Source organism: Rhinolophus ferrumequinum, chromosome 4 (genome assembly GCF_004115265.2).
Source record: "Rhinolophus ferrumequinum isolate MPI-CBG mRhiFer1 chromosome 4, mRhiFer1_v1.p, whole genome shotgun sequence".
NCBI classification, from domain to species: Eukaryota; Metazoa; Chordata; class Mammalia; order Chiroptera; family Rhinolophidae; genus Rhinolophus; species Rhinolophus ferrumequinum.
This window is the reverse complement of record NC_046287.1, coordinates 56,751,909-56,764,526: the sequence shown is the minus strand read 5'-3', so window position 1 is coordinate 56,764,526 and position 12,618 is coordinate 56,751,909. Positions and strand designations below refer to the sequence as shown.

Here is a 12,618-nt window from a genome sequence, read left to right as displayed (position 1 = left end):
TTTATTCATCATACCTCTCTAAAAAAGTTATTGTCAACAGCAGTTCTGTATTTTTGAGGCTTAATAAAATAGACTTGCTGCAATCTTAAAGTAGAAATTTCATCATTTTATGTTATACATGTAGGTAATCTTTATATTGCTATTGGTAGTTACTATGTATTTTAGAATTTCCTTTGTATCTCTTAGGCACTGTCACTAGATTAACAGCTGCTGTTTATTTCTGACTCAGTTTGAATTGATGGCAATAGTACATTTAATTATTACTTGATTTGTGGAGGGGAAGGGGAGGACGGGAGGAAGAGGTATGGGAGAGCGTAATTTTAATTTTTTTAAATTTATAAAACCAGACTGTGGTAATAGACAATGCCTTCCTTCCTTTAGGCTTTTATTTACTAATTAGAAGGTGAAGGTGAGGAATGTGTGTGTGTGTGTGTATGTGTGTGTGTGCACAAACGTGTGCTTACTCTTTACAAAAAAAAATACAAGTTTAGCATCTTGTCTGATACAACATGGGAAGGGGGAAGAGGAGAATTTCAACACCAGAAAACATTTCCTGTAACGGTTTTTAATGTCTATTATGTTTACAGTGGTTTTGAGGCCTTTGTTATTCTAATAGCCCCAGAAAAACTACCAGATATAATAATAATCACCACCACCAGCACCCATGAAAACTGCTAGATTTAACAACAATAATAAAAGCTGATAATAATAATATAATGAAATTTGGTTTTTTTATTTTTATTTATTTTTTTAATTTTATAGGGGAATATTGGGGAACAGTGTGTTTCTCCAGGGCCCATCAGCTCCAAGTCATTGTCCTTCAATCTTAGTTGTGGAGGGCGCAGCTCAGCTCCAAGTCCAGTCTCTCCATTTTCAATCTTTAGTTGCAGGGGGCACAGCCCACCATCCCATGCGGGAATTGAACCGGCAACCTTGTTGTTGAGAGCTCGTGCTCTAACCATCTGAGCCATCCGCTGCCCCTCCGGAAGCTCAGCGGCAGCTCATTGTCTTCAATCTAGTTGCAGAGGGCGCAGCTCACTGGCTCATGTGGGAATCGAACCGTCAACCCTGTTGTTCAGAGCTCACGTTCTAACCAACTGAGCCATCTGGCCGCCCCTAAGCATACTTTTCAAATAAGAGCTTTTATGACATTTATGAAGTAGCATAGAGTTGTTTGTACTCACCATTCATTTCACTTTTTCTCATGCACTTTCATGAATTTTCTAAACATTTTTCTCGTAATTTTAGGTTTTAAAAAGAGAAGGTGAAATCTGAACATGATCTTGTCTTTGTTTCCGTTGTATCTGTCTGTAGGATGAATATAAGCCGGAAAAGGCCCTGTCTGAAGAGGATTTGAAAAACGCCGTGAGTGTGCACCATGCGCTGGCGTCCAAGGCCACCGACTACGAGAAGAAACCGCATGTGCTTAAACTGAAAACCGCAGACTGGAGGGTCCTGCTCTTTCAGGCCCAGTATGTTTCGTTGCTTTGGTTCTTCTTTTTTCAGTTTGCACAGCACCACTTTATACTGAAAAAGAGGATCGAGACCTGCAGGGGAAATTTTTTGAGTTGGCTCCAAGGTCATTAGCTGGTTGCATTAGAGAGACAACTGCCTAAGAAAACTATAGAATGAGAAATATAAACCCTGGGTTCAAGTTTTTGGTTTGCTGCAAATCAGCCCCGTGACTTTTATCAGCCACTTACCATATCTAGAACTTACTATCCTCATGAATAAAATACAAGGGTTTTGTATACAAGTTCTATCACACAGTGAGTAAAATACACCTGGATTTGAAACACCGTTTCCTAGCTCTTTGTCCTAGTATGTAATTTAACCTCTTTGAACTTCAACGTGTCACTAGTGTAGATAATAATATTTACCTCATAGGGTTCTTGTGAGAATTAAACTAGATCATGTATAGAAAGTGCCTCACACAGTGCCTAGCAGGTAGAAAAACTGTTTGATAATAAGTGTCGGTTTCCATTCATCCCCTCTTCTCTTGCTTTCTGAGCTCTAATAGTCTATGATTAAACCATAAGGCAGAGATAAAACCATATTGTGGGCGAGGAAATAGGATGGATTACCAATTCATAAGGGTTCCCTGACAGCCTTCAGATTAGAAGTGGGACATTCCACATGGAAAATTCTGGGTTTGGTTAGAGAGAAACTGGATTTTCAGAACTGAGTCTCTAGAACAGGGAAATAGGAGCAGGCGTAGCATGGGAGTTCTGGGCGGTGTAATTAATCACGCAATACCTTTAACAGCCTGAGCGTAACTTCAGAATCACTCTCAACACAACACTACCAATCAACCGCATTTGGCACTGGGGCAAAAATTTGACAGCAAGACAGTGAACACAAGTGTTGGTGTGCTTGTCGATCAAAGCAATGAAGGCCCCAAACAAGGCATAAGAACAAGAGCAGGCACTCTGGTGATTTGTGGATGTTGAACTTACGAGGGTATGAAATTGCTGACATCAGGTGAGGAGGAAGTTGCAAGGAAATCCAAGTTCCACAGGATTTTTTTTAGTGTGGGAGTAAGACAGTTTTAACACCGCAAAGGGAACCATAGTCCGATGTATAATTACAACTATTAGTCATAAAAGTCCTTCAAATTATTCTATTCCCCAACACTGTTCTTTAAAATCTAACATCCCGGATATAGCTATGGAGATTTCATTACTTCAGATAGAATTGATGCAGAGATCAGTCAATTGCAATGACAGAGTCGGGAAAATCAGATTAGAGAGGCACAATGGAGTGCGAGGAGGAGACGATACTAGTGTGGTGTCAGGTTGGTGTGGTTTCTCTTAGAGTAATCCGTAAAGGAAATGATTTTAGACTGGCTGGCAGTTTGCCCATCTTCTGTTTACTGATTATGTACGTACGTTGTGGATAATCTGTCCTTGTTCGCGGCTATTTCTACCACTCATTGGTGAATTCACAAATATTTATTAAGTTCTGTCAGTGCTGGACTCTGCGAATATATGACATCTAAGTTAAAAGTATGATAATGACGTCAAATGATCTCCACATCAGGTGAATTTTTTAGCATCCTATAAAGATATACTTTACATACCATTTAATTTCACCTGCTTTGAGTGTGCAATTCAGTGATCTTTAGCAAATTTACAGAATTGTGCAACCATTACCACAATTCACTTTTGGAACACTTCCATCACCCCAAAGGGATCCCTCATGCGCATTTTGCAGTCACCCCCATTTTCATCCCCAACCCCAGAAACCACTAGTCTCCTTTCTGTCTCTATAGTATTGTCTTTTGTGGACTTTTCATATAAATGGAATCACACAACATGTGGTCTTTTGTGTCTGGCTTCTTTCACTTAGCATGAAGTTTTTGGAGTTCATCCATGTTGTAGTATGTGTCAGTACATCACGCTTTATTGCTGAGTAGTATTTCAACTGTATGGAAATATGCCACATTCTGTTTCTTCGTTCACTAGTTTGTGGACATTTGGATTGTTTTCCCTTATTGACTCTTACAAAGAATACTACTGTGAACATTCACATACAAATCTTTTTGTGCCTTTCTTTCTATTAGGTATATAGCTAGCAGTAGAATTACTGGGTTGTATAATAAATTTATAGTTAACTTTTTAAGAAACTGTCAGAACTGCTTTCCAAAGTGGGTATACCCTTTTACATTGCATGCTATCTGTCAGTTTATCCCTCAGTTGGATTTTAAAATCAAATTATGTGATTGGAAGAGATGAGTTAATTTTTAATTATTTTTTTATTTAGCCTCATATCAAACAGAAAGCAGGGGGTTAATAAATATTTATTTTCAACTGATTTTGATTTTTTCCCCCCTTCTGCCTCCTTGAGGGATAATCACAGCCTTACACCTTGATGATTACATATTCCAGGACCTTTCATTACCATGGTGATTGCTGTTGAAAATGTTAAATCTCCAATGAAGTTTTGTCAGGGGTTAATTGTACCAAGAAGAATAAATGATTCTTTGTGCCATCTGTAGTCATTAATGAGAAATGGGCAAGGTGTTGATGCACTTAGAAATACCCTAACATAAATATGTCTGTTTCCCACAGGAGTCCAGAAGAAATGCAAGGGTGGATAAACAAAATCAACTGTGTTGCAGCTGTATTTTCTGCACCACCATTTCCAGCAGCCATTGGGTCTCAGAAGAAGTTTAGTCGCCCACTTCTGCCTGCCACTACAACAAAATTGTCTCAGGTAAGTCATTTTGCTAGTGCTTTGAACTTGGAAAAAAGCACTTCGTAAAATAATCTTATTAATATTTGTATTTGAATAATGCTCCATATCTTGGGGGCAAGGATGAGACTTTGCCCTGGAAGGGCATGTTGTATAAACGGGGCAAAATGCAGCATACTGTATTTTACAGTTCTTATAGGAAGCTGACATGATTGAGTCAAGGTTGGGAGAACACATACTTTCAATTAGTTTCTAAAATTTATATTAGTTTACTACTCAAGTAGTCATACAGCCCTGGTTTTTTGTTTTTGTTTTTACTTACAGCTCATATTTTTTAAATGACTGGCTAATAATGTTAGACATCCTGCTCTGAAACAAGCTTTTTATTTATTCTTTCATTTATTTTATTTTATTTTATGGAGCTTTTTCCATATCCCAGGCTGTATTTGATACTAAATATATAAAAACATTCCCAGGGACCCACTATTCACAATACCCTGGGGCAGAGCCTTCCCTACCCCTCAAGGAGAGGAAAGTGGACTGTGTGGGCTTTTCAGCTAATCAGGACAAAGTACGTGAGAACTCTTTTCTAAATATGTTCACATAAGCTTGTCTCCTGTTGTCAGATTGATTGCTCTAACGATCATATTTTATCATGTCCATCTCCTACTTGCAACGCTCTTCTAAGGACATTACCTACAAGCCAGTTTTGCTGATTTCACACCTGTCTGCAGCACCCTATTACCATTGATTAGTTAGGGATTTTGGAAGCTACTTTGATGTCTTTGCGAATTTCTTGTTGGTACAATAATAGGAATAGTTTCATCTGGCACTTGATATTAACTGGCTCCTCTACACATCTGATATCATGATTATCATTCACACATTTATTTAATAAATATGTATTATGTGCCTGCAATACTTCAGAGACAATTTTAGGCCCTCGAGATAGAAAAGCAAATGAAGCCCAGACGCTCTCTGGGATTGGATTGGCAAATACAAGCAAGTAATTGTAATACAGCATCATTAGAGATACAGGAAGGATAAGTCCAGAGTGCTACGGGGGTACAAGAAAGGGACATCTTACCTAGCCTTGGAGGTGGAGGAAGAAGTGTGGTATCTAATATGAAGCTGAAAGGATGAACAGCAGTTAGGTGTGGTATGGGAAGAGAGAATGACCCAGCAGAGGATAAAAAAGACCCAGGGGAAAAAAAGAGTGGGATGCAGGAACCACACATAAGTTATCAAATATGACTTGAGCACAAAGTGTTAAGAAAAGGCAAGAAACATTCCTCTGGAGGTAAGCAAAGGCCAAATGATGAAAGGTCTTGTTTGTCGTGTGTAGAATTTTGGATGCTTCACTGGTTCCCCAGCATCCTTTGGATAATAATTTAAGCAAAAAAGTAATGTGATCCAATTTGTGCTTTAAAATTGTTCTTATGACAATATGAAGAAAGTATTACAGGAGGAAACTCCTAGGAGAAGAAAGGCTGATTTTAAAGGCATTTTCAATAATGCAGAGGAAAAATAAGTGAGTTGGGAAAGAGATGGATAGAAGTAGAAGAACCTGAGAGATCTTGAGTGTATAGAGTAGGTCATCCTAGTGGATCACTGAGGGGGGAATAAGGGCTGTCATTTAGGCTTGGGCAGCTGGGGCTGTGGTGTCTGACCTGGGCTTTGCGACCTCATTGTCTCCTGGTTTCCGTCCTATTGCTTCTTCCCTGGGTCCCTTTCCTCTTTCTAACTCCAAATGTTGCAGTGCCTGGTGCTCAGAAACAGACCAAAACAGACACTTGACAATTTTTTTTAAGTTACCGGTAGTTGAGAAAAAATAGAGATAATGTTGTGCCAAGAAAAGGAGAAAAAGGTCAGGTAAAATTAGTACAAAACTATGTCCTGTGAGGTGGCAGGGAGGTCATTGGGTTTTTTGGTGACGGCAGTTTCGGGAGTGATAGGAGGAGAAGCCATATTGGTCTTCTTTTAAGAGGAAATAGGAGATAATAAGGAAGTGGAGGAAGGAGAATTTGTGTAAGTCTTGCCCTAAGTTCATAAAAACAATAAAGCAGACTAGTAGGAAGAAGAGAGGAGACACAATTTCAGGAAAGATTCTTTTGTTTTTGTAAACTTATTATTGGCATGAATTGGATGCTCACCGTGTAAACCATTACTACTATTATGTAGTTCATAGACGACTGAAAAAAGTGTTAGTAATAGAAAGGACCAAGCCAGCTCACTTTACAAGGCATCATGACATTTAATTTTCAAGGGTAATAAATACTCCCAGAAAAAAGGAAGACATTACCTCTTACTGATGACCAGAAAGTATGTTGGCAGACTTCTCCACCTATGTAATGAAAATATGAACTCTCCAAGCAAATGCAGTTCCCCACTTTAATTTTGGGTACTCAACGTAAACAGAAACCACCTTACATAAGGTAGAAGGAAAAAAAACAAATGAACAACTAGAGGCAAAAACTACCTTCAAAGGTTGGGTTTTGTTCTATTAATCTCACTAGGGATTTTCCGATTGTTATTTTTCAATAGGTACATCTTTCTCACAATCACGCATATAAAAGATTCAGAAGAAAATGTGAGTTGAAGTTAAGGAGGAACATTAATAAGCATAGAACAACCTAAGTTTTCCCTTGTTCTTTCCTCACTGTAAAATCCATGTTTCTATTTACTTTCTACTTTAAAAAATGTACTTCTGTCCTATTTATGTGTAGGCTATATATTAGTAAGTTGTTTGTACATGAAAATGAATGTGTTCATCTATTTGTGTATTTTTATCATGAGACCAAGCAAGCAAGCACCTTTATCAAGGCAGAATCTCTTATTTAAACAAATGTCTTAAACTGGAACTAAAAATAGAATGCCTAAACTTCTCAGTATATTTCCTCATTTTGAACATAAATCCACAGAAATGCAAAGTAATGCGTATGTAATTTGATCCAAATGATGGATTCGCAATTTTACGTAAGAAAGCCATAACAAAAAAGAAGTGTCCTCTTGTGTTACATAAGACAAGATGACCAAGCCCTTTCAGGAATTTAATTTCTTTGTAAAAGAATATGATGATTTCCTTCCCCACAAATAAATCACCAAACCTTTGTGGGCTTCAGTTTTCCATCTGGAAAATGAGATCATTCTAGAATATTTTTAAGGTTCTTCCTATCACTAGCTCTAGTGTGGGGTGTGTGTGTGTGTGTGTTGCCCAGGTCATCATGTTTATTTACTAAAAATGAAACATATGTCTTACCTTTGAGAGTAAAAGGACAATACAGGAACAACTGTAAAACCAAGTATGTGATAAAGAACAGGTTAGAAAGAGGGAGAGAAGAGGTAGTTTGCACACAGCCTGCTGCAGGCAGTTGGGGAACCCTCCACTTCAAATAGAGACTCTTGGAGGACGTCTTTGCTGCAGTCATAGTTCTCCTTCAGTGACTCCTGGAATGTGTCCGAATGTGCCCACGAGTTCTCCAGTACCTGGAAGACTGGTCCTCTCCTGTAGCCCAGGCGTTCTCTATCTCGGCACTACTGACAGTTTGGCCTAGATGGTTCTTTATTGTGGACGGCTGCCCTATAAAGTATAGGGTGTTTGGCAATATCCCCAGCCTCTATTCACTAGATGCCAGTATTTCCCCCCTGAGTTGTGACAACCAAAAATGTCTTCAGACCTTGCCAAATGTCCTGTGGTGTCAGAATCCACCCCCCTGTTGTTGAGAACCATTGCTGTAGCCCAGCCATCTTTCCTTTCTCCATACACCCACAGCCTGACTATGACTCCCCTAAATGCCAGAACCACTTGGATAATTTCGATTTACAAAATACATGTATAACATTGTGAGTGCCCTGCTGGAAAAAATAAATTAAACACTGTTAGGAAAAATCTAAACATTCAATTAAAATATTGTTTGGTGCTTTTAAAGACACACTGTTCATCACCCTGTCGTTTGCAAGCTTTTCTTTAACTTATTCTTGTCTTCTATCCAAAACATATTAGCCTTCATTATTAAAATCGATTATTGTCAGTGCAGCGTGGTTGTTTCTGAACAACTCTGCTGTGTAGGAGGAGTCGCCTTCTTTACTTGTTTTTCACGGCAGTGTTGCCAGAGCATATTTTTCTTCTTCTGTTGGGGGTGGAAGCCTAGTTTGAAAATTTAAGTTTTGTTTCTCCTTCTGGTATAGCACTCTAGACTTAAGATTTCCTCCAGGATCTATTCAGGACCTTTTCTATTCATCAGAATGCTCATTTTCAAACTTGAGTGTGCACAGGAATTGTCTAGGGGCTTCTTTAAAATTCACATTTCCCAGCCTGCCGAGCTTGATCAGTTCTGCACGAGGGACCCAGGAATACATGCGTTTCTGAGACCTGTAGGCAGTGCAGGTCCTACTTAGAAACACTGCACTTTTGCAATCCCTACCTCCCTCTCACTGCTTCTCAGGAGACCTATACCTCATGAACCTACCCTTTCCTGATACCTAGTCCTGTTTTCTTCTTTGAAATCCAGCCATTCTCCTAGAAAAGTTTGTGTCAATGGATGATCACGAACTGCTAAGTTTTGAGGGCCAGGCCTAGTGAGGAACACTGATCTGAGACAAAGGAAAGCCCTGTGCTTGCCTCTCTCCCCTCATTTTATCCTGTGCTTTGACCCCAGAACCGTAATGCTAAGGACCAGGTGAGCGAGGCAGTGCTGATTCCCAAACTGGCCCCTATACACGGACTGAAAAAAGAGGCAGGCCACTCCAGATTGGTAGGTGGCGGTTTTAATAAGCAGGGGAATTTACTTGGCTTGTCTCGGGCGCTGTAAGAGGAATAGATCTCTGCACCTGGCCGCCAGAATCTTAGAAGTGTATGTAGAGGCCTTAACTAGGTTCCGTCACATGCAACGCCCAGGTGGTCCCAACAACACCTTACTCTCAAGGCTGTGTCCTTGGGGCAGCTTCTAGCTAAGGATAGGCAAGTGGAATGCACATTCCAAGGACTGGAGGAGGTGAGGGGCCTCCTGTTGCCCGGGTCCAGCTCGAGGGTCACCCAGAGCTCATATCCTCTTGATGCCCTCCTCCAGCAGGCAGGCATTCAGTGGGATTTCAGAGGAGGGAGTCAGTCTTGTAGTTGTTTCCCTCACTGGCCAGAACCCCACTCTTCCCATCCCACTTAATTTCATACTTTTAGTCACAAATCTGTCACTTCTACTTCTTAAATATCTTTCATATCCTACCCACATCCCTTAATTCAGACTTTTGTCATCTTTCACCTAGATCTTTGGTCTCCTAACTTTTTTGTTCATCTTGTCAATACTGAATATTTGAGCAGATATCCTCCAATATATGTATATCTTTTTAGAAAATATATTACATGTCCTACTACCAATACAACATGAAAAAATGCTAAACATTGTTAGTCATTAAGGAACTCAAAACCATTAGGATGGCTCTAATTTTTAAGCAGTTTTTTATTTAAAAAGGAAAATAATGTGTTGGATATGGAGAAATTAGAACTCTCATACATTGCTGGTGGGAATGTAAAGCGACACAGCTACTCTAGAAAACAGTTTAGTAGTTCCTCAAATGACTAAACATAATAAGAGTTAACATGTGACCCAAAAATTCCACTCCCACTTAGATATCAAGGGAATGAAAACATATACTCACACAAAAACTTTTACATAAGTGTTCATAGCAGCATTATTCATAATAGCCAAAGGTGGAAATTACCATCAGCTGATAAGTGGATGAATAAAATGTGATATATGCATATAGTGAGATGTCATTCAGCCATAAAGAAGAGTGAAGTACTGGAACATACTCTGCAATGCAGATGAACCTTGAAAACATTACGCTAAGTGAATGAAGCCGATCATAAAAGAAACGTAATGTGGGATTCTGTTCCAAAAGAGTCTCTTCTAGGGAACTAAAATGTCATAAAATTAAATCAAGGTGATAGCTGCACAACCCTAAGAATATGCTAGAAAACACTGATTTGTACACTTTAAATGGGTGAACTTTATGGTATATGAATTTTATCCAATGCTGACTTTAAAGTTCTTCCCAAGGGATTATCTTGCCTAGGATGCACACACCCCACTTTGGAAAACTCTGGCAGACTGTTTGTATAACCACTCACAATCTCTCTTCCTCTGATGTTGCTTCTCTCCAAACCATCCTTCACAGTTCAGGCTAAAATATGATTCATATTATGTCACTTAATCTTAACTGGCTCATTTTTGCCAACAAGATGCTGCCCAAACTCTGTGTCATGGCCTTACATGATGACTACACTTTTCCAGACTACACTTCATTTTCATTTCTTAGAGATCTGTATTTAACATATATTAAGTACTTAGTAAAACAAGTAATTAAATCATATTGAAGTTATTATGCTGAAGTTCAGTAAACACTGTTTAATTTTAGGTATTTAAAACTATTTTAACATGAAATAATGAAACAAAATCTTTCCGATACTTGAGGCAATAGCACCCCCTCAAACTGACTCAAAGGCATATGTTCTTTATTCTAAATCCAAGATTTAGAGGTTTTAATAAGGCTGCAATGCTTGTAAATTGTCTATCAGATTCCTAGAAATGTCATTACTTTCTGAGTCATCTACTTTAAAACAGGACAAAGGAAACAAGGTGAGCCCTACCCTCTTTACCTTCCCTTTTTTTAATACTTCTGTTTACTGAGGGACTTCTGTATTCGGTGTGTGAGCATTATAAAAATAGCTAAGACAATGAATGATCTTGGCTCTCAGCTCATGAGAGCTTGAGGTATGTGTTAATGTTCAGCAGGTGATATCTGTAAGCGGAAAACTCTGCTGCGTACTGTCTTCTCGGTTCAGCACTGCATTAGACACTGAGAGAAGGATTTGAGGATTTGAGAAAAATAACCCTTTCCTGCCTTCAAAGAGCTTGTAATCGGTAAAGGAGATAAAATTCACACATAAATCAGAGTGTATTTTGTGATGAGCGTGTGCTGTAGACGTTTAAGTGTTGTAGTGATGCAGAAGAGGTAGGGATTGTGAGATCTGGAATAGCACTGGTTTTGAGTGGAATTTGAAGAAGGGACCTGCCTGTTTGAGAGCCATGGGAGAGAAGGCATGTTAGGACCGATGGAGTTTACAAGAAATTTGAAAGCCTGAGATTAGCATTGATACATTAAGAAACAACGTCTTGAAACTTGTTTTCAGCAGCCCTGCGCATTTAAGAAGGTTGTTCCAAGGCAAGTTTATGACTGGGAGTTGGGAGGAGGGGGCCGCTGTCCCACTATCCTTACCTCTGTGGCCTTGAGCAAGTAGTTGAACTTTCTAGCTCTCCATTGCCTCGAAGAGGTAGAGGTTAGAAAGGGCGACAACCAGATTCTTTTTCACCTTAGAATTCCTAGGATTCCATATTCCACTATTGGGAGGGGAAAAAAACAAAAAGACTGATTGATGGGGAAGAGGTTAGAGGAGGCAATGGCTAGATTCTCTTGCACCTTAGAACACCTAGGACTCTAGTAGGTGTTCCGTGAGCCTTGTGGACGGGTGACCTTTCTCCTTACCTGGCTCTTTCTGCCATCTCTCTCTTCCTCACTATTCCTCCTTTCCTCTTACAATGTGCATTTCTATATTGTCATCCCCTTTTATTTCCACAGCTTTTCTTTCATCCTTTTCTCCAGGAGAAGTGCTAAGTAAGACTTATGCATGGTTTGAAAGGATAAAGAGCTGATTTCTGGGCCTCGCTAGTGGCCGCGCCATCGGGCCGTGCCTCAGAATGAAGGGTCTGTCGCTGCCTCATTCCTTGACTCCCTTGGAGATCTTGAACAGCCAGTTGCTTGGTTCCATTGCCTCATCAGTTGGAAATACCTCATAGAGATGAAATTCGAGTTCAGTATGTTAAAACAAAATATGAAATTTTCCTCAAAGCACTAGATAAGTAGGAAAAAATTAAATCTTAGGTGATATCATCTGAAACTTGCCTTTAAACAAAGTTTCGTTGTATTATCAAAGGTTTTACCAGCTTACATCTGTTGACATATAACCAAAGTAATCTCTCTTGCATCTAGTATTTTAATGCCACTCCTTAAGTTCTCACTATCTAACTTCAGACAGTTTCAGTCAGTACATGCCATTTCCTCTCTCTGTTCCCTTTCTTTACACTTTGTCAGATGTATTTTTCTGCCTTCTCTAAAATCCATTTTGTTAGCATTTTCTCATAAGAACAATATATTTGTTCCCCCAATGAATTATAAGAGCAAAGACAAGGGAGAAAAACGGCAGGGTTTCTACTTCGTCTTCCTTCATCATGTCTATTATAAACTTAATTGTCCTGAGTATGAGAATGCAATATGTCGCTATGGCTGCTGCATTTGTCCTTCTCCATTTTTTTCCATTGGTTTTTGTCAGGAATCTGTGTATCTTCTTTAATGTGGGATTCCAGCATT

The 12,618-nt window shown here is 39.3% G+C and overlaps 1 protein-coding gene across 4 annotated transcripts in view; it reads left to right on the top strand.

Annotated features, from left to right (window-relative positions):
* Nucleotides 1-12,618, top strand: part of PSD3 (pleckstrin and Sec7 domain containing 3) — a 521,794-nt gene that overhangs the window by 481,097 nt on the left and 28,079 nt on the right. For all 4 annotated transcript variants that reach the window (XM_033104950.1, XM_033104953.1, XM_033104951.1 and 1 more), the window contains 2 exons: nucleotides 1,315-1,472; nucleotides 4,071-4,215. In XM_033104950.1, coding sequence (XP_032960841.1) covers nucleotides 1,315-1,472; nucleotides 4,071-4,215 — 303 coding nt within the window. The remainder of the gene's footprint in view (nucleotides 1-1,314; nucleotides 1,473-4,070; nucleotides 4,216-12,618) is intronic.